Raw genomic sequence first — 22,585 nt, 5'->3', positions numbered from 1 at the left:
CTCTGTCATTAGTTCACGTCATTATTTGACACTTTGGCCGCGTCTAATGTGAACATCCTACACTGTAGCATCATATATATATGACAGAAAATAAGGAAAAGCATAATAGGTCCCTTGAATAACATAATCACTGGCAGTGCCTTGCACTCGCTGTATGCAAACCAAATGATACATGTATATGGAGCAATTTGAACAAGTGACGTACGACCAGAGATACACAGAAGACGACAGGCAAAAGGTTATTTGACTAAAAACAAACAAAGTGGTGGGTTTGGATGATTTTAATGCAAAGGAGGAATTGATACCAAAAGACGGTACATCTAAGACGGGATATAAAAGATGACTCAAAAGTGCAGGTTACACTCAATTTAATGTTCACGGTTGAACTGTTGTTCTTGGGGTTTGCCCCGGTTTGAAATATTCCTCATCACAATATACAGTGACATTAATCTTGCAGCATTTATCATGCTTTGCAAATTTTTCCATGTCTTACAGCCCTAATGCGGATTTACATATAACCTACAAAAGCCAACAACACCATCAGCAAGAAGATTGGTTATTTCTCGGGCTGCCCTCGACTAAAGGTGTTCCTAGTCGACAATTAGTCGTCAGTTTAGGCCGTAAGTCGACTAATCGTTGCACATTTACGATATCAATTTAATTATTTAAATATATGGTTTTGGGGCATCAAAAAATGGTTTGAGTTCCAGGGCTATGAAAGAATATCCTAACTAACATAAACACTGTGCTACATTACAGATATATACAAAACTTTATAACCAGCCTTTAAAATAGACTTTTCATTCACAAGCGCTGCACGCACGAAGTGAGCCGCCTGTTAATTACACCGGTTAAACATTACATCGGTTAAACCTATAAGGTCCTGTTATTATTTTATCAATGCACACATTTAAATTACATATTGACATAATTTGCACTGGAATGTGGCGTGTGGGAGATCGTTTTCCCCGTGTCTGCGTGCCCTCTCTAGGGACCTCTCGTTGGGGATCCCGGGATGGCCGCCGGTTTGGCTGTGCCTTCCCAGTCCCGTGTGTCGGGCCCACACGGGGTCCGACACACACCCCCACCGTTTGGGTATTTAAAATAGGGTTCGGTTATTGAAGAATGTGATAAACGGTTTCAAATGGCTCTTATAATAAACGCAATATTTTTTACAATATACACAATATTTATTCTGACTTTTAGACTAGTCCACTTCATGCTGCTCGCACACATGAAGAGAGCCGGCAGTTAATTACCGGCAAAAGCCGCTCATTGAAAGCTGAAATTATTCTTCTGAATGTGTTGGGACAACCAGCAAGGAGACTGAACATTTACTTTTGGTAACATTGGTTTCAAATTAAAAGCCCTCTCACGGTTTTATACACAGGTACGGCCACAAGGATGCTGCACAAGGCATCGCAGAGTAGTGTTTTGTGAGTCAGTGGATCTTATGTGATATGAGATATGCCAAAATATACTCTTTGACTAGTTTTTTCTTTCCAGATTATTTCCACATACACGGTTATATACCCTATACAGTTGTTTATTACAATTGTTATACCTGTTTTTTTGTGAGCTATAGCCGTTCTTCTCTCAAAAGGCCATGTTCCACTATCTGTTCTGAGGCAGTTCTTGTGCAGGAGACAAAGCAGGGCTCCAGTAATATCACCTGACCCTCTTGCCAAGCCAATCTCTGGCTCTCTAAATCAGCCTCCTTCCCTCTCTTTCAAATGATTACACCGCACTTGTCACAGAACAGCAGCCTCCTCACTGATAGAAATTATTTATGTGGCAGCGAACCACTTCAGCGGGAGTGAGAGGGCCCTCCAGAGGCCCAGCAGCCCTGGACCCGTGGGGAGCCTAATGAGATCCCACATAACTAATATGGTGAAGAAATACATTTAATGAGGTTTCAGACTCCGCTTCAGGCACGTCTCTCCGCCGTACCCCTCGACTTGTTGTTATGAGTAGAATTAAGTAGGTTTTCTCCCTAGGATTTCTTTAATTTTGGTTGTGATCCTATAATTTGTCAGAATGATGCCGTAATGTAGCCCGCCCGTTGTTGCGTGCCGCGGTGTCTCCGTTGTATATTGAATTTTGTAGTAATACAAAATGATATCAAGAAAGTATACAATGCTAAATATCCAAACTTTTTTCTCCAAGTCAGGTTGCACTTTAAAACGACAGGCCACCACGGACCTCTTTGCATTTTTATTGGCCAGCATTTTAAATTTGTCATGGGCAGCATAGGCCTCGTTTTATTTCACCTACTTCTATGCAATCATCGCCAATAATACGTAGGACACCAGCCGTGGCTTCCATCTAAACGGCTCCCATAGTTACCCCATGGACACTGATTGGTCACTACGGGAAGTCATTTTAGAACCAGCCATTCCAGACTGATGTGTGGGGTGAAATAAAGTCAAAGGCTGCATAACCTCCGAATACCATTTATCTTTCCTTTTGAAAAATAAGTGTATATCAAAGAAGCTGTTTGCTTTCCTGTTTTGGGGGGGGTTTTGTTTGTTTTTGCCCACTTGGGATAGTCACAGCGAGTTGTACTCATGAAAAGCGTGTTTAGCAGCAGCTGGTAGCTCCTGCTGGAGGACTGGCTGTGATCAGTGGGTGGGGAGCTGCAGAGAGCAAGGCCACCCAGAGGAAAGGGAGAGCGGGGAAGGGAAAGTGAAATGGACTGGGCTGGGAGCCAACCACCCAGAGCACAAGCTTTTGAAACTACTCAAAGGATCAAGCGAGTCTTGTCTCGTCTCTTTTTTCCCCCCTCACCGGCTCCTTCTGTTTCCCTCCTCTCCTCCACTTTTATTTTAATGGACTCTGCATTAGTCGTTAGGGGTGGGAATGTGAGCTCAACTCACACACTGCGGTAATAATACAATATAGCACAAGTTCCCTGATATATAACCAGGAGACTATTGCTTACCTGGAAGACTTTGAATCACAGAAAGAAGGGCCTCTGAGTCATCTGACATTTAAAGACGCTGAACCCAGATGCTAGTTTATGAGAGAGGATGGAGAATCGAGGAGCACGTCCCAAATAGTGACTTAATGGCCCGGGAGAGGACCTGAAAGCATCTTGATATGTTGCACAGTTGCTAAAATAAATTCAGCTTTGGTTTCCAGTCATATTTGCACAGTTGAATAACCTCAACTTTCATTCTCTACTGTGAAGCACGCTCATCGGCGTGAAATTTAAAGGCACATACATTCATCCTATGGTTATTGCTCGGATTTTTATTATCTTCTCTGCATTTTTTTGGGCTGAAAGTATCTGAAACACGGCAACCGCAGTACACACGGACATGGTTGAGGTCTCATTAGAACCGGGACGTTTCAGACGTCTTGTTGTTTGAGTTTGATCAATATTGATCTACATTTGGAGCAGAAATTGGTGGAAACTGTTGCAATTTCACCAAGAGTAGAAGAACGTTGGCGCATTTCGATTAGTTTTAGGAGCGGGGCGCTTTGTGACATCATCATCCAAAGTTATGTAAGTCCAAGCTTCGTCTCTCGGAGCTCATTCGCATCCTATGACTTGCGCACTGTCTCGCGTTTGCTACGCATAGACAGACAACCGGAGAGAATGCTGCGTTTAATGGAAACTCGGAAAACTAACTTGTGCTGCGTTGCACAAAACCTTGAAAACTATAATCGGTCACAGAAGGCGTTCGCACCACAAGAAGTTCTAAGAACCTCTGGAGGAATTCCCCCTTTCTTTTGTGTCTGCACAGCATGATCCAGCAATGTATCGTTATTCGGGATGTAACGGTATACCATTTTAAGGTCAACCACGGTTCTGAACTGTGAGCCTTTCCATGTAATACTGTGCCCATGGTATAAATTTATGATGCGAAATTGGAGATGTAAACTTCACCAAACTAATTCACCTCACCTTATGTTGCCGCTGTGCGGTAGCAGACGGCCAAATGTTGTAATAATCCATTCAATGAGTAATTTCTCCCTGCACCACGTTCCACCAGAACTGCTTACACCAATATTTTACGACACAGTGCTTTAAGTTACTTGCGTGCGCATGGGAGCAAGTGTAAACAAAGATGGCGGAACGCGGCGCTTGGCGAATTTACTCACTGGATGGATTATTACAACATTGTGCCGTCTGCTACCGCACAGCGGCAACACAAGGTGAGGTGAATTAAAGTTTACATTACACAAGGTAAAAACACCAGTTCAACCCTTCCTGATATTCATATTCGGGCCCGACGCAGGAAGGTTGTCTGCAATGACAAAATCGGGTCAAAATCGGGCTGAATTTATGTCGTCTGATCCCGGCACTATGGAAATTCGGAAAACTGTAATACGTACCTAACACAACTAAACTGGACCCCGAGTATTGATGCCTGCAGATATATATTTTTTTATTATTATTATTATTATTGTCATTATTTATTTTTTATTACTGCTACTCTTTTTACTACTTTCATTGACAGAGCTCCACTTTTGCATCCATTTGCAGGCCGCACCTATTACTTCATTGATTTTGATTAAGACAATATGCGTGATTGGGGAAACTGCTTCAAACGTGAGCACTTTGATCTCTGACCTCTGACCTCAAACCCCGCAGGTGTCCCGGGAGTGAAGCCGGACCGATACGAGGAGGGTCTTGCCGCTAAGCATTGTGCCCTGTCCCTGGTTGGCGAACCCATCATGTATCCTGAAATCAACTCCTTCCTCCGCCTCCTCCATTCCAAGCGCATCTCCAGCTTCCTGGTGACCAACGCGCAGTTCCCTGAGGAAATCAGGTGGGGGCACAACCGAGCTACATGGCACTGTGTGGATTTTGTTTGCCCATATTTGGGTAGGGGATTGATGTGTGCGCAAGAGAATGAGGACCACTTCTAGGTGGTTTTGTCTCCAAGGTGTCATTGCCTCATCCTACAGAACCTGTTTTGCCTGTCTGTTTTCTTGATGTTAGGCGGTTCAAATCCATCCTCTCAATCCCTTTTCTCTTTGAAGCCTCTGAGTGTCAATTGTCGGGCAAAGCCCAATCTGGGGGGACGCCGCCTGATAAGGCATAATCTAGAAAGCCAGCAACGCGACGCACAGCGCAGCCCCAGAGCTTCCCGACGCCAGCTTCCAAGTCCGCCTTTCGGTCTTGGACTAAATTGTTAAGTACAGGCAGCGTGCTTCCCGGCGTGTCCCCCGATGCTGCCAGTGCTATGAAAAATAAATTAAAGCCCTCTTCCCCTCGTTTGACCCGATTTGCGTCGCAACACACCTTTCCAAACACGCAGGAGCACACACACACACACACACACACACACACACACACACACACACACACACACACACACACACACACACAGAGACACACACACACACACACACACACCTACCTTTTGGTCCTTTATCTGCGGAGACAGCTGGAAAGAGCTGTCAGCAGCACAATAGGAGGAGAGCGCTTTGTGTCGGAGGAAGGAGCCCTGTGATGTCACCTCAGAGCAGCTTCTACGTGCAGCAGCAGCAGCAGCAGCAGCAGCTGGACTTTGTGCACTGAGCTGGAGAGCCCTTTACGACGGGTGGGCGGTAATTCCACTTTATTGTTTGAGGTGTTTCAATTGTCATGGAGTTGGGATATAATATCTTGAAAAGGCAATCTTTTGCAGTAAATTAAAGATTTAAACTATCAGGGTAGGATGTCATAATTATTTGGGGGGGGGAAATAGGATGTTGGTCCTCTCATACTTTGCATACCGTATGCTTCAATGTGATAAGCCGCAGTTGTATTCTTTAAAGGAAAACAAGGTAGAAAAGGTTTTTCCTTGGTGAGATATTCCTAGGTGAGTGAAATATTGATGTGGTATTAAATCCCCACAGTTATGAACCAGAGCCACCTTTTCCTCATTAACGGTGGCAATCATGTGAGCTGAAAGCGGCTTTTGCCTCAAATTTATATAATGACGTTTTTTATTCATACTGTAGCTTCAAACCAAAACCAGCTGAAACCAGTTAGTGTGTATCTTTACTGATACCTACTTACACTGTGGCCGTGCTACATTCATTTACAAAAAAAAAAGTATGTTTGGGTATCAATTATTGACTAAGAAAACTGTAGTTAATTAATTTAATAAACTACTAAACTCTGCTATTCGATATACTGTAAATGTTTGGTAAAAAACAAATAAACAAAAAAAACCACTCAAAACATGTAAAAACTATATGATTTGGGATTTTTTTGTGGTAAAATATTATCTTTTTATTTCCTTAAGGAGCTTACAAAGAACCAAATTAAACCATCAAAATAACACACAAAATACTAGTTCAGACAATTCAAATTCTGCAATTCTGTCGCATAAGGAAATAAGTGGGAGCGTGCGCTTGGGTCAAAATGTAATATCACACGTGGATGTAAAAAAACACCAACACGCTCTGACATCGCTGTAATGAGAACAGCTGGCGCCCACAACAAATAAACAACTTTATTTAATCGTCATCATTAATCGTCAAGGGAAAGGGCTGGACTGGTGGTTGTAGTCATAGGAGCCAAACGAGTTCATCGATGAATCCGTACCGCAGCCGCGTTCGCTTAATTCAACCTTCCGCCCTCCACGCTTCTACTCTGTTTGAAGTCATTAAATGTTTAACTTGGCTTATCCGAGCCTCCGTGCCCTTTGACCTCCCGATGGAAGTCGTCCGTCTGTCCTGACGGCGGGCAGCTTGTCACGGTGCCGGTGTTTACCAAATGTGGCACTGTGTCACGGGCGACCGAGGCAAGGACAGCAGCCATCCATCATCCCCCGAGTCCCACCCGCCAAACTACCCCGCCCAATTTTATTGAGGCTGATGTCCCAGCATTACCTTGATTGGATTGGGGAGGGTTCGAGGTGTGTGTGTGTGTGTGTGGGTGTGGGTGCATGTGTTTCTGGGTGGGTATAGGTGTGTGCGCGCGCGCCCACTACGTCTCGGCAATAGTAACAAAATCTAATATCACAATATTTTTTGACAAGTACCTTGATATTTTGGGGAAGACTGTTGGTGCTTCCGTAAGAAATATTTGTGAAACAATCATGAGTGATGTGGATATTTTGACCAAGCAGATAGAGGAGTGGTTTAGAACGACCAGAACGGTCTATGAAGTCCAGAAAACTGCATTACGTAACGCAAGACATTAGTATATCACATTCTTACGGAAACCAAAAGCCGAGATTATACCTTCTCTTATCACGATATGGATATTATACTGGTATGCTGCCAAGCCTTAGTGTTTGTGAGCATACTTGTTTAGATCTACAAAGTGCTAAATTCTCACTTTTCCTCTTCTTTATTCCGATAATTTATGCGTTTTGTTGTGAGTGTTTTTAACACTGTGTCGCACCCCTGGCGAAAATTCCAAAAAATACTCTGAAGCACTCACCAGGCATTGAGTGCTGCTCATGGTTCAGCCTCTTCCCAGTCTCAAACGTGCAGATATCTCCCATCCCGTCGCTTTTCCATCTAGTCCAAAATAACAACCCGAATAACCTCGCGTTTCCAGCCCACGCGGCGTTCGACACCGACGTGACGATTTCCTTCAATCGGCTTTCGCAAGCGCTCTTTTCTTTCCGCGCCCCCGTGCTCCCTTCCCCGCGCCCTTCCCCGTGTGCAACAGATGTCTTCATTCCTCGCGGCAGTTGCGGCGCAGAGCGGCTCACACAGACTTTGAGGATAGCGCTGCGGGAAGCGGGAAACGGAGGGTCCAGGGCGAGGCACGGGGGGATGGGGGGGGGGGGTGGGCTCTGGGGGTCTCAGCCCCCGGGGACGTTTTCCGCATCGCCCCCAAGGGGAGGGAGGGAGGGAGGGACGCCGCCTCCGTCTGCCGGAGGAGACGGTTCAGTGTTTGTGTGTCGGTTTCGCGCTTTGTCCTCCGCCAGAGCCGTCTTTTTCGAGCCTTTCCTTTTGGGACCCGCTTTTTAACAATGACAAACGCATAGCGACCCCAACACCTGTGAGCGGAGCCCAGAGCATTTGTGTGTGAATGAATATGTCTGAGCATGTTTTTCACAGCCACCTCTGCGTTAAACACTGATATTGTATCTTGAATAGGTAAATCAACCGTTTATTAGACGAATGGGATGAGAAATGTTTAATAAAAAAAAAAACAAGTTTGTTTTACGCATTTGTAGTTGATGATAGTAATTACCAATTTTACACATACGCTATCGACAAAAAGTTAGGGATATTCAGCTTTCGGGTGAAATTTCAGGATGAACCTAAAATGCACTATAACCTTTACAGGTGAACTTAATTTGACCTTCTCTAAACTTTTGAATGCATGTGTCCAACTGTTCAATGTTTCAGTACTTTTTGCACAACTTGCTGTTCTCTAACAAGGAGCTGAACGGCAAAATTCACAACAGGTGTTTGGTCTAAGAATTGACCAATACATTTCCTGGTTCAATTAGAATTGGTATTTCAACAGTCCTCTTCATCATGCTGTTCACATTTTGACATCATGAGACCAAGACCACACCGAACAACTGATCAACAGTACCTCGCCATTCCGAGGCTTAAACAGGATGTTCTCAGAGGGAAGTGGCCACTGAGCTTAGAGTGTCACAGAGTGTCATCGCCTCTCCAACCTGCCTGAATGACTACCGTCCGGTGGCCCTCACCTCGGTGGTCATGAAGTGTTTCGAGAGGCTGATTAAGGATTACATCTGCGCCTCCCTCCCCCGCACCTTGGACCCGTTGCAGTTCGCGTACCGGCAGAACAGATCCACGGATGACGCGGTCTCTCAGGTACTGCACACCACGCTCACGCACCTGGATGGCCAGAAGGGGGCCTATGTGAGAATGCTGTTCATTGATTATAGTTCAGCTTTCAACACCATAGTCCCCACCAGACTGGCTGTCAAGTTGTTGGAGCTAGGATTGAATGCTCCGCTGTGCACCTGGATCCTGGACTTCCTCACAGGCCGCCCCCAGGTGGTCAAGGTGGGGAAGTACATGTCAAGCTCCCTCACCCTGAATACAGGATCCCCCCAGGGCTGCGTCCTCAGCCCCCTACTGTACTCCCTGTACACACATGACTGTGTGGCCAGGTCCAGCTCCAACACCATCATCAAGTTTGCTGACGACACCGTGGTCGTGGGCCTGATCACCGACTGCGATGAGAAGGCCTACCGCGAGGAGGTGGCTGACCTGTCACTCTGGTGCCAGGACAACAGCCTCCACCTGAACGTCAGCAAAACCAAGGAGCTGATTGTGGACTTTAGGCGTGGATCACAATCGAGGACGCACGCGCCGTTGTGGATTAATGGGACTTCTGTCGATAGGGTGAGCAGCTTCAGATATCTGGGAGTCCACATCACAGAGGACTTAACATGGACTGTTCATACAGACACTCTGGTGAGAAAGGCGAGGCAGCGTCTCTACCAACTCAGGCAGCTCAGGAAATTCCGGGTCTCGGTGAGGATCCTCAAGTCCTTCTACTCTGGAGCAGTGGAGAGCATCCTGACAGGCAACATCACTGCCTGGTTTGGGAACTGTACTGCCCAGGACAGGCGGGCCCTGCAGAGGGTGGTGCGTTCAGCTGAACGTACCACTGGAACTACCCTCCCCCCCTTGCAGGAGTTATACACCAGGAGGTGTAGTAGCAGAGCCCGTAGGATCATGAAGGATCCTCATCACCCCAACAACGGACTGTTTCAGCTGCTGCGGTCAGGCAAGCGCCTCCGCAGTCACGCAGCGAGAACAGAGAGACTGAGACGGAGTTTCTTCCCTCAAGCCATCAGAACTGTCAATGCTGACCTCACCAGGGGTCCTAACTGAGCCATGCACTAGGCTCCACTACCTACTGTACTGTATGTAGCATACTGTACCGCATACTGTATCACTGTTCAGGGTTGTTCGTGATGCCGTATTGCTGCGCCGTACTGTTGTATACTGTGCTGTATTATCCCAAACACTACCTCACACTATTCACATTCACATGCCACTTTAATTCACATGCCACTTTAAATCACATATCTGTATATACATAGCCATATTCCTTCAACCTATTCCATTTTATTTCAATTTATTTTTTATTGTATTTTATTCTATATATTTTTTATCTTATTCTATAAGTATTCCACTTACTGTATTACGTTTTAGGAGTCAGTTAGTCGGTCTATTAGAAAGGAATTTTCTACTTTTTATTTTATTTTATTTTAGTACTTTTTCCTAGGACTTCTTGTGTGCTATCACCGGGTGCGTTGCATTACATTTCACTGCATATATGTATGGAAGTATGTATATGTATGTGACAAATAAAAATCTTGAATCTTGAATCTTGAATCATCAGCAGCTTGCAACAGAGATACAGAGATTGGAAGAGTCACAGAAAGGCATAGAAGTGGACGTCCTTTGGCCACATCCCACACTGATGAGCGCTTCATTGTGAACAGTGCCCTGTGGAACCGGATGATGGATGCCACTCAACTCCAGGCACATTGAAGGGAGGTGAGAGGCACCCAAGTGTCAGGTCAGACCATTCGAAACCATTGACATCAGCGTGGTCTGCGTGCTAGACCACCTGCAAGGGTACCTGACCACACCACCAGGCACAGGCATCATCGTCTTGCAGTGGTCAGTGGGTCAGCGGGTGCTTGACATTGTGGTTGTGAAGGACTGTGCACCGCAGGCCACATACCACCACTGCGCTCGTCTCTTAACGTATTGATCGGCGCAGTCTTTCCGGTGTGTAAGAGGTGTCGCGCGACTACCCCCATCACCCCCCTCCTGACGCCCTCCTTCAAGCAAGCGTTCTCTAACGGCGGCCCCACAGTTTATCTTGTGCATAAAATGTAATGAATTGACTGGGGGATGATCGCAAATACACGGGCTGTGCCAAAGTGGGGGGGGGGGGGGGTAATATCTGAGCACCGGAGCACCGGCTCCGGTGCTCAGATATTACCATGAAGAGGTGATTCAGTTTAAATGGTCACAGCGGCGGACATCTGGCTTCACCGTTATGAGCCTGGTGCTGCACCAGCCACTAATCACCCACGCCAGACATTACGCCGCTTAAGACCGGGCAGATAATAAAGCCTATCAAGTGGACATTTATTCTTTAGCAGATGTTTGGTCCGTTAATTCTGACATATTGGAGGTTGAAGAGCGTGCTCTGGCTTCCCATATTCACCCCCATCTGCTCTCCGCAAAAAAGCTACGCTATTCTCGGTGCCGGTTATTATGGACTCACATTCCTGCAGTTAGATTTGAGGCATCGGCGGAAATGTTAGACATCTTTCCAACCCGAGCCCTGTTAGAATGTTTTCTTTCCTGTGCTGAACGCCGCCGTTCTGTTCACAACACGTTTTCCGTGATAGCTGTACCGTTTGGTCGTTATTATAACCATGCGCTGACCTTGTTAAGCAGTCAAACGGAACGGTTGTTGTAGCCCTGCAACAGCTCGATAAATGTCCCTCGCAAAAACAGCCACCAAATTCTAATTGGGGGACACTGCGAAAAGGCAAGTCATCCAATTTTGCCTGTTGAGAGTCGGTGCCGTGGTTACCGAACTGCAAAGAAAACAACGTCACGGGAATTGAATGTTTGAAAAGTTGTGAAAATGGCTCATTATCTCTGACTGGACTCGGAGCCTCCCATTCTCGGGTTTGATGTTGTCCTCCCGTGGCAGTTGCATCTCATCGTCCTCCGCTCTCCCCTCCAATCTGCAGGAGCTTGGTGCCAGTGACGCAGCTTTATGTGAGCGTGGACGCCAGCACCAAGAGCAGCCTGAAGAAGATCGACCGACCGCTCTTCAAGGACTTCTGGCCTCGCTTTCTGCATAGTCTCAAGGCCCTCGGGGAGAAGGTGAGTCATTCTCCGAGACCGGTTCTAGTCGGTGTGTTTTGACAACTTTGCTGAGTGGAGAGGTCAGGAGTCCAAATCCCGGGGCGAAGGCAAAGTGCGTGACCGAGGCGGGGTGGTGAGGGGCCGCGGGTTCGGGGGAAGTCTACGTCAGATCCTGGAGGTTCTGTGTCTCGCCTTGAAAACACAGTGGGAAGCGGTTATAGATCCAGGCTTTCCGGCACCTTTTGGACCAGGTGTGAACACGTTGATGGAAGAGCCAATCCTGCAGGAGATGCCGCTCGTTTCCACCGCTGCTCGGTTCCCTTTCTCTGCTCCTCCAGTTTCTTGAGAAATGCTGAATTCAAATAGAATATTACAGAGTGGTACAGAAGGGCAGAGATAGTTCTTGCTGATCCCACTATCATCCCAACCAATCCCACTAAAGCACTATTTTAAGTTTTGTAATGTATTTGCCCACAGTAATACTGTCTCTGAAAAATAGTTTTTTGTTCCCCTCCCCACCCCCTGGATTTCAGCCAGTAAGGCAGCCTTTCTTTATAGATAAAACATTAACACTATTTTCAACAACAACCTTGTGATTAATATTTTTTTCCCAGCCACATGTCCTCTCAAATGTTTTGTCATTAATCACTGTAAATTATTAATTCCCAAATGTCTGTAAAGCACTTGTGCAGCACAAAGGTGCTGCACAAATAAAGTTTATAATAATTATTATAATTATAACAATAACAATAATAATTATTATTGTTATTATTATTATTATTATTATTATTATTATTATTGTTATTATTGTTATTATTAATAATAATATGAATACTTATTATATATGAATAATATTAAATAATAATAGTTCATATAGCCTAAAACAAGGATTTCATTACTTAAACTACCTGCACATCACATGCACACACAATATATCGGATGATTAAAGGTGACATTTCTAAAAGAGGATCCTTTCTGTCCTGTGTGTGTGTGTGTGTGTGTGTGTGTGTGTGTGTGTGTGTGTGTGTGTGTGTGTGTGTGTGTGTGTGTGTGTGTGTGTGTGTGTGTGTGTGTGTGTGTGTGTGTGTGTGTGTGTGTGTGTGTGTGTGTGTGTGTGTGTGTTCTCTCTCCCTGGCCACTTCTTAACCCGTGCCCGGACAAACCAAAATGACATGAGCATAACAATATAATTCATATACAACGTATTGAAGGGAGGAGAATGATCGCTCCCGGGGGAAGCAGCTTTGTTTTCCACAGTATCTGCTGTGATCAGCAAAGGAGTCTAAACTGTTGCAACTCATGAATCTCCCGCTCCACCCGGCTTTAATATTTATCTGCGCCTGTAACTGGGACAATGCCGATAAACACTGTTAACAGAACACAGTTAAAAGCTAAAAGCAATGTATGTCCCTGGGTAGGCTCCCGACTCCAAAAAGGGTTAATTGCAAACGGCACCTTGAAATCACCTCCCAACGATGGAAACAAACACGTTGTGTCGGATTCATCAGATGCAGATGCTTCCCGCGAGGACGGACACCTGGTTCCAGTTCGCACACTGTTCCTTCCTCTGCCTGTGAGCGTCCCAGCCGGCGCGCAAGGACGCGCAGGAGGCGCCTGTGTCTGCCGCTTCCTTCCCTTCTTGTCTTGCAGCAAATTTATGCCAGACCACTATTTTTATCTCCCCCACCCACCCCCACCCCCCATGTTGCGTTTTTAAACGGCTTTGTCCTGGCTGCGCGGTGGTGGCGTCTCTGCTAAAGCAGAAGTCGGAGGACGCCGAGGGTGTTGGTAAACAAACAAAGTACAGTCTGTCGGTGCCGTACTCGCCTCCGTAGATCCTGGTTTTCGTTTTAGTTTCCCCAAACTGGAGTTAGAATGATGCCGCCCTAGCAAAGTGCGTCCCACGTCCCGAGCTCCTCCAGCGAGCGTCGGCGGAAGGTATAAAAAACACGGGCGCCATTAACCTCGCGGGGCCATGTCATCATTCAGGAGTGGACGCCGCTCCCTACCTGCCAGGCCACACATCATAATCCATCCCCCACCCCCCTTCAGCCTGTTGGCTGCCGAGTTAAAACTGGGGGCGAAGAACACCGATACGACCTTGGGAAGGGATGGGTGCCGTCAAGTCTCTGGGCAGAACGCGGTGTTACAGTGGTTTGTAATTGGCTTGCTTCCTCGCGGATGACAACGGGCAATTTCATTACCTCGCCGTGTGAGGTCTCATTGGACAAATGGATGAAGGTTAATCATTGCTAATGGATCCGTTGCTCTCTCGTTGCCTTCGGATCACCTTTTACAACACGTGTCGCCCCACTAAAGTCAATTGACTAATCCCATTGACTTTAATGTGCAACTCATTGTAAAAGGACACCTTTAATTACTAAAATATTACACTTATTCGTGTGGGCGTGTGTGTGCCTGTGCGTGTTCGGTGTCGTCCACTGAGCTGATGCTTCTATCAAGAGGAGTCGCTCTGCGTTTATTAGTTCGGGCCGTAAATTGGAAGAGTCTGTTTTGATTTAAAATTGAAAATGAGCGCTTAAGTTGTTGAATCGGAATGTAAAATGTGGTGTATAGACAAATCTCATCTCTTTTACGCCTTCTGTCTTTTGCACGGGAGAAACTCCTCTTAACTTTGGCTTCACTATCGGACGATCAAAGGCGCCGCCGGGCAGAAGGGAAAAAGGGAAAAGTCGCCGTACACAACATTGGAACTGACAAATAAAAAATGGCAACTGCGGATGACACAAAATGGAGCTTTGTAACCCTTTTTCATCACAGGTTTGGCAATATTTAGCTTTTCCAGTCAACTATGCGTGACACTCAAATGCTTGTGTACAGTAGTCGTGATGACACAAACAAGAGATAAACAAAACAAACTCTCACCCGATAGTTGGGATGGTAGCTCAGGCGGTAGAGCTGGTGGTCTAGTGATCTAAAGGTTGCTGGTTCGATCCCAGGCTCCTCCTGCTAGCATGCTGTAGTGTCCTTGAGCAAGACACTTAACCCCTAATTGCTCCTGATGGCTGCGTCCGTCGGTGTTTGAACAATTGTAAGTCGCTTTGGATAAAAGCGTCTGCTAAATGACGTAATGTAATGTAATGTAATAGTTCCATGCCTCCAGAAAATATTAGAACAGACTGGCAACCATTTGCTGTGGTCCAAGAAGCAGAGTTTAAATTCCCTGGAAAGCAAAAATAAATGTGTTCGAGTTTGTCACACCATAGAAAAATGTTGTGTTATGTGTTATTAACCAACCAGCCAAATTTAAATAAACCCCCAAAAAAAGGGGTAAGTATATAAAATCTGGTTTCAAAACCGTGGAGGAAAAAAAAAAGGCAGTTCCCTCTGTTCTGAGACGCTGGGGGCGTGTCCGCTGAAGAGGCTGACACCACGCCAATCGCGTTTATCGTGTAAAACGTTTACATTGGAGTAGCTTACGTGTTTAAATGTTCTGCTGAACCCAGGCCTGTTTGTCTACTTTCTCACCTCAAAGCGCCGCTGTCTGGCTGCGGCACTCCCGGCTCTCCAGTGCCCCCTGCTGGTTCCTCTGCAGGCCAGGTCGGGACTCTGCGGCCTGCTAGCATGCAGCTAATGCTAACGTAACCACACCCTGAGTGGTCAAACCAACAGGACGGTTCTTTTTTGTTCCGGGCATAGGCCCGGGGCGGGGTAGGGAGCCCCTGTCTCCCAAACTCCGGGCTGTTAGCTTAGCTTATTTCACCACTGATGCTCAGCTTCTGACCTGGTGTTTATATAGTGTCCGGTTTCTCCTCCATATTGTACAGATACTTCCTGTTTGCCCGTCAGGCGCCGGGGACTTCTGCGCAGTGCGCAGATCCTGCACCGAGCAACCAATACACACCAATGGAGTTTAGAGCGCGGCGTGTCCTTTGTGAAAGCCCGTTGATAATACACATCAACCTTGTGAAGAAGAGCCGCCATGTTATTTATTGCGACATTTCCAACATTCTAGAATCAGAATACGTACACTCACCTTCGTCTGACCTTTTCAAAATACTGCCCTATACAAAACCCTGTACGATAGTCAGCCCTGCCTCTTGGTTCGCCCTTCCTTTCCAGCCGGAGACTTGAGCAAGATTCAATTCAGGGCAAATCGGGAACCAGGGACATGAGGTTGGCAAGACCTCCTCAGCTGGCTGTGACACTTGGCTTCTTCCGGCTCATTTCATTGCTTGTTCCCTTCGAGGTCATTGTTTTGACAATGGCTTCAGGCTATTTCTTGACATTCTGTCTTACCCTGATAATTGGACGGAAACATCAATTTCCAAGAAATGACTAAAATGAAACAAAGAAAGAGATTTGGATATGATCATTTTCCAAAGTTTTTTTTGGGTCCTAAAAATCGGAATGTGTAACGTTGACTGGCAGGTTAGAACCCAAAAGAATGACAGAGAGACAGATCAAGTGACAAGGAGATTTCAGTTTACTGAAGTCAACAGGCAAGGTTAAAACCAGGATATCAGTCCCTCGGGCATAGGGATAGGTATCGTTAGCATTTGATCGGTACCGATACTGATACTCTTATTGATACTGCTGTCCCTAATTTTGTGCAAAAATAAAGACGTGATATATATATATATATATATCTTGTCACTCATTTATTAGGGAAAAATACAGCCAGCTTTATATGAATTGGGATTATTATTATTATTTTATTTTATTTTATTTTTGCATCTGGTACTGTTTGGATAGGTCACCCCAGACCTTTTTCTTTCATGGTGGCCACAAACTGTGAATCTTCCTCTTGAATTTTGAAGTGGTCCTCCAGCTTTTGAAGGATGGGCAGAATCTGCCCACTTGTAGCTCGCCTGTCGCTTGATAGCACAGGGGAGATGTGTACAGAATGCGCATTAGACTGATGAAGCTCTCAGCCTTCCTTTTCAAGTCTGAGATGGGATGAAATTATTGAGATTATAACGTATATATTGTACATTAAGTTATAACATTATTTGTTTTTATCACGACATTAATTTTTATCATGCTGACATGAACTCCTTGTTTTAGGTCATATATTATTATGTTTGCTCGACTTTAATATCAACCCGTTCTCTATAAGTAATTGTGAAAACCAACCCAGTGGATTACTTGTCTCTCTTCTTGAGCCTTATGGCTCGTGGCTCCAAGAAGGGTGCTTGTTTGGCTGGATACTGCTCCTCAAATCTTTCGACCATGAGAAACAGAGAACCAGCGTGTCCTCACATCCAGGACAATGGAATGGTCTGGCAGGCCTGAAACATCAGACGTGGACAAATTTGTTGGTACCCTTGCAGCTCATTGAAACAATGCTTCATTACTTCTGAAAAGTGATGAAATTAAAAGCAATTTTCTCACGTATACCTGCATGCCTTTGGTATGTCGTAGAGTAAATCAAAGAAACTGTGAAAAGAGATAAATTGTTGCTAAAGAGATCAATTATATTCTAAAATGGCCAGGACAAATTTGTTGGTACCTTGTGAAGAAAAAATTTGAACCCACAATTTTCTCTGAAATAACTTGAAACTCACAAATGTAATTTGCATCCATGATTGTTTATTCCATATTTAATGGAAATCAGACTTTGCTTTATATTTTTGATTCAACAGAATATTTAACATAATAAAACAAATGAAAATGGCATGGACAAAAATGATGGGACCCTTAACCTAATATTTTGTTGCACAACCTTTAGAGGCAATCACTGCAATCAAACGATTTCTGTAGCTCTCAATGAGCCTGCTCCGGCTGTCTCAGGCTTGAAGGGTGCCTTCTCCAGACTGCATGTTTCAGCTCTTTTTATTCAGATCAGCGCTCATAGAAGGCCACTTCAGAATAGTCCAATGTTTTGTTCTTATCTATTCTTGGGTGCTTTTAGCTGTGTGTTTTGAGTCATTATCCTGTTGGAGGACCCATGACCTGCGACTGAGACAGAGCTTTCTGTCATCGGGCAGTACGTTTCGCTTCAGAATGCCATGATAGTCTTGAGATTTCATTGTGCCTTGCACAGATTCAAGCCCCCCCGTGCCAGACGCAGCAAAGCAGCCGCAAAACATAACCGAGCCTCCTCCATGTTTCACAGTAGGTATGGTGTTCTTCTCTTTGAAACCTTCATTTTTTTTGTCTGTGAACATAGAGCTGACTTGCCAAAAAGCTCCAGTTTTGACTCATCTGTCCAGAGGACACTCTCCCAGAAGCGTTGTGGCTTGTCAATATGCATTTTAGCAAATTCCAGTCTGGCTTTTATTTGTTTTTCTTTCAAAAGTGGAGTCCTCCTGGGTCTTCTTCCATGGAGCCCAGTGTCACTCAAAAAGCGACGGAAGGTGCGATCAGACACTGATGTGCCTTGACCTTGGAGTTCAGTACCTTTTTGGAAGTTGTCCTTTTCTGTTTTTCTACCATTCGCCCTAGCCTTCTGTTCAATCTGGGGTAGATTTTCCTCTTGCGGCCGCATCCAGGGAGGTTGGCTACAGTCACATGGACCTAAAATTTCTTAATAATATTTGCAACTGTAATCACAGGAACATCAAGCTGCTTGGAGATGGCCTTATAGACTTTCCCTTTAACATGCTTGTCTATCATTTTCTTTCTAATCTCAGACAAATCTCTCCTGTGCTTTGTCTGGTCCATGTTCAGTGTGGTGCACACGATGAAACCAAACAGCAGAGTGACTACTTTTCTTCACTTAAATAGGCTGAATGACTGATTATATGATTGAAGAGGTGTTATACCAATTAAAGAAAACAGTTAGTTATAAATATCACTATAATCCAATGATTTATAATCTTTTCTAAGGGGTACCAACAAATCTTTCCAGGCCATTTGAGAATATAATTGATCTCACTAGCAATAATTTATCTATTTTCACAGTTTCTTTACTTTATGTCTATGACATACCAAAGGCATGCAAGTATACATGAGAAAATTGCTTTTAATTTCATCACTTTTCAGGAGGAATGAAGCATTGTTTCAATGAGCTGTATGGGTACCAACAAATTTGTCCATGTTGTAACGGGTGTGGTTAGGACCCAATTGCAGCACAAAGACAGGCAGGGATATTTGGTAATGTCTTTTATTTGTAGAGCAGACGGAAGACAGGCAGGGGGCAGGCAGGATACATCGTCGGGGACAGGCAGGTTCGATAACGAGGAGTGCAGACAGAAGACAGGCGGAGTGGCAGGCAGGATACGTGGTCGGAACGAGGCAGAGTCGGTAGCAGGGAATCAGTCCGGAGAACGCTGGAGAGTCTGGTGCAAGCATCGAAGACAATCTGGCAATGAGGCTTAGTTTCTTACTCAGGATACGCTGCTTCTCCTGGAACACGGTCTTCACGATGGATGGTCTCTTGATCCACACAAGGGCGTGCCGGATCCTTGCCACCCACTTGGAGATGGTGTAGATGGTATTGACCTTTTGTGCTTCAAGGTTGAGAGTATGCGGGAAGCATCACGCTTTATGATTTGGAGCTGTCGTACAGCCATGTCCATACAGTATTTGCAGCATTATCCACTTATGACTACAACCTTCTCTCTTACACCAAATTGTGCAAGGGCTTATATCCTTGCACAATATCTGTGAGGGGATATCCTATCTCCTCAGCCACAGCAGGACCACTCTGAGCCTCATACACTGGGTCTTTAGGACTTTCTATCTCAGTTGGCCTTCATTTACATAGTGGAGTGTGACTGATCCTGCAGGCTAATTTTGACTCACTGGCAAGCTCATCAGTCTTGTTTTTCTTTTCAACTACATATCAAGCAGGTATGAGGATGTTTGTTAATGTGCCTCTGGAAGGGAGGTGGTAGTGGGGTTACGGGCTGTGGTCATCTCCCTACAGTTGAAACTATGAACAACCATTTGCGATACAAATTCTGTTATCTCTGGTTGTGAGCACAGCTCACACTAAGTTCAAACTTGGCTAGGCTACCTAGCAGTTAGTTATTTATGCTGATGCTACTGTAGTGAAGGGCTGTAAGTCTTTCACAATAAGCGTGGCTACAGCCCTGTGACATTCTGCTGTTTGTTTCCTCTGTAATTTTCCCTCGTCTATATTGAGTGTCTGACTTCTGCTATCCACTGACCAAGCTGTGGCTGCTGCTTGGCTGACACCATCTACGGGATTATTCAGGAACATGAATTAGAAGTGCTTCAAAGGGTGTCCTGAGTTAATAACTCCAGACTTATTTTTATAACGATAACGAGCGTTACCTTGACTCGACAAGGTCGAGACAGTCGCAAATCCCATCAGCATCTCAGCCTGGAGGCTGCACCGAGGACGTAGGTGCAGCAGCCGCTTGGCCTAAGCAGTCAAAGATGCTGCGCTGCTTCACATTTTATAGAATGTTGTGTTTGTTTCATGAGGTTGTTGGTGTGACCTTCTTTACACACAATTCCCTTTTATATATATTGCATTTACCTGCATTTTATTCGATTTAGCAAAGTGAGCCCAACCCTTTGAACGTTTTGCCCTGTAAGCCATGACTGGAGAGCACATGTAAAGACGACGGCTTTATCTGAATCATTAGAGGACGCCGCCTGACCCGGCAGCTTTGTCATCATTAGGGGGGGGTTAAGTTACATAAAGACAGATAGCAGCACACTTTGTCCAGGAGCTTATTGATTTTTCGGTACTGACAAGCCAGGAACTGATACCAATTTAGTACGTGTTCTCGATACCCATCCCGACTCAGGCAAACAAATCTGACAAGGGGCAAGCAGGGAATCCAGAAGGTCCAGAAAACAGGCAAGCAGGGTCAGAAACAGGCAGGTCCAGAAAAAACAGGCCTGAACAATACTGAACCGCTTGGTGAAACACATTAGACAATCTGGTGGCAACAAAGCGAAGGGGACTATTATATAAGCTGAGGGACTGATGAGGGAATAAGCTGCTGGTGAGGAAATGGGCGTGGAACCGAAGTGAAGGGAATGAGGTGATCGCAGATGGGAGTGACTTGATCTGAAATGAAATGAGAGTTAGTGATATGGCGTAATAATAACAAACCCAGATGCAATAAACGAATAGTTGGGGGAATTCATGATGAAACGTCTCAAGAACTGCTTGCTAGAGAGTTTTTGAGTTAAATACCTTCTCTTCCTCTATATTACCTGATATCAGTGAGTCCTGAGTAACTTTTTAAAATTTGTAACCGAACAAAACTATATCGATGTTGAGTCTGTGTTAATTCCATTGACCTTTGTATTTTACCCATGCCTGGCATAATTTAAAATGGTGTTTCCCCTCTGCTGCACCACCCAATTAATTACCATCCCCATTGCAACCTCTTACTATATAATTGCAATTATTGTTGAAGGGCGCTCGTGATCTCGCCCGGCAAACAAAACCTACAAGAACTTTGCACAAAGTTAGTTAACTAATGCTGGTGCAGATGGATTATCATGTTGCACAAACCAATCCAGTTTCCCGTGTTATTGAGATGTGCTTGCGTTGCATCAAGCATGGATGCTATAATCAATGAAGAAGGCAAAGACACCCTGAAAAAAATCACGATTTTGTGAGGTTGTATAGGAAGGAAGTGTATTGCCTCTAGTCGCGTGACTTGTGGTTTGAATTCAGCGTGAAATAAGTTTAGATATTTATCACATCTCGGTGTGCGCCTGTAGTTTTACTACACTGAGAGTAATGGATTTGTGCACGGCAAATGTCAGTCAGGCCTGTTAATCATTAACAAACTCAGGAGACTCCTCGATACATTCTACACCCGCTTCCTTGAGTCAGTGTTGACCTTCAGTTTAGCAGCTTCATTTGACTCAACAACATCTGGAAAATCAAGCTGGAGAGGGTGATATTCAGCTTGTCACAGAAATTAAAGGGTCGCTTTAATCTGCAGTTTGTCAGTCGGTGGTTTTGAATAAAGATGCAGACAGACGTTTTTTTCCTCGATCAAGCGTCAGGTCAGAGATGTGCTTGAGAGAAGCTCCCTGAGACGAACTTTTGAGGAGTCAGAAAATGTATGGTCAGTTTGGCATCACAGATTCATATGTGTTCAAGATAAGGTCAACTCTGTGACGCGCAAAGGACAATGAAGTGTTGTTCCCGCTCTTGCAGCTGCATCGCAGTGAGGCCAAAACAACGATAGCAGCGGCTGGACCTCCAAGGTTGGAATGTCTGGGAATTAACACTGTGCTGAAATAAAGATATGTGACTGAGGTTATATGAGGTTGTGTACTTCATTATGTGTGTGTGTGTGCATATATGTTTATGTGGTTACATAGATTTAGATATATTGTTACAAGCTGGAGGAGCATTATAAGAGGAGCGCACAAACCAGGAAGGAGAATGCATAGTTAACCTTCCAACACATGCATTACATCAACACGGTTGAGGTCTTTACCTTTTTGAAACTAATGCCAAGTTCAGGCTGCAAGATTTTATTTTCCACTCGCCGACAGGTTTTTGGAGCTCACCGACAAGACCCCGGAGGGGAGGCAATTCATAGCGCGCTCCCGTGAGCAACAAGCGTTGTGTTCGACCTTCTTCGACTGCTGGCCGAGCGCTCGCCACTGGCACGCAGACACCGACAAGATTTCAAGCAGGTTCAATATCTGGTCGGGTCGGGCTCGACTCGGGAGTTACAGAACGAGCTACAGCCGATGAGAGCAGATCTTGTCCCACACGTGGTATTGCGTAATTTCCGGTGTCACTTCTCCCGTGGGTTTTCGTGACAATATGTCATTTGGAGACCCGACAGACCGGTCGGAGATTCCTCCTGGTGAGAGGTCTTGTCATGTGTGACCCCCTGTCGCCGATCAGTCATGTCGTGTGAAAACCACA

At 45.2% G+C, this 22,585-nt stretch overlaps 1 protein-coding gene across 1 annotated transcript in view; it reads left to right on the top strand.

Annotated features, from left to right (window-relative positions):
* tyw1 (tRNA-yW synthesizing protein 1 homolog) overlaps positions 1-22,585 on the top strand; it is a gene marked incomplete at its 5' end in the record, with an annotated part of 71,230 nt that overhangs the window by 26,128 nt on the left and 22,517 nt on the right. The window contains 2 exons of the mRNA XM_080007338.1: positions 4,601-4,778; positions 11,679-11,814. Of these exons, the coding sequence (XP_079863464.1) occupies positions 4,601-4,778; positions 11,679-11,814 (314 nt within the window). The remainder of the gene's footprint in view (positions 1-4,600; positions 4,779-11,678; positions 11,815-22,585) is intronic.

Source organism: Zeus faber (assembly GCF_960531495.2).
Source record: "Zeus faber genome assembly, chromosome: 9".
Taxonomy (NCBI): Eukaryota; Metazoa; Chordata; class Actinopteri; order Zeiformes; family Zeidae; genus Zeus; species Zeus faber.
Note: the sequence above shows the minus strand (reverse complement) of the source record. Positions and strands in the feature narration are given on the sequence as shown.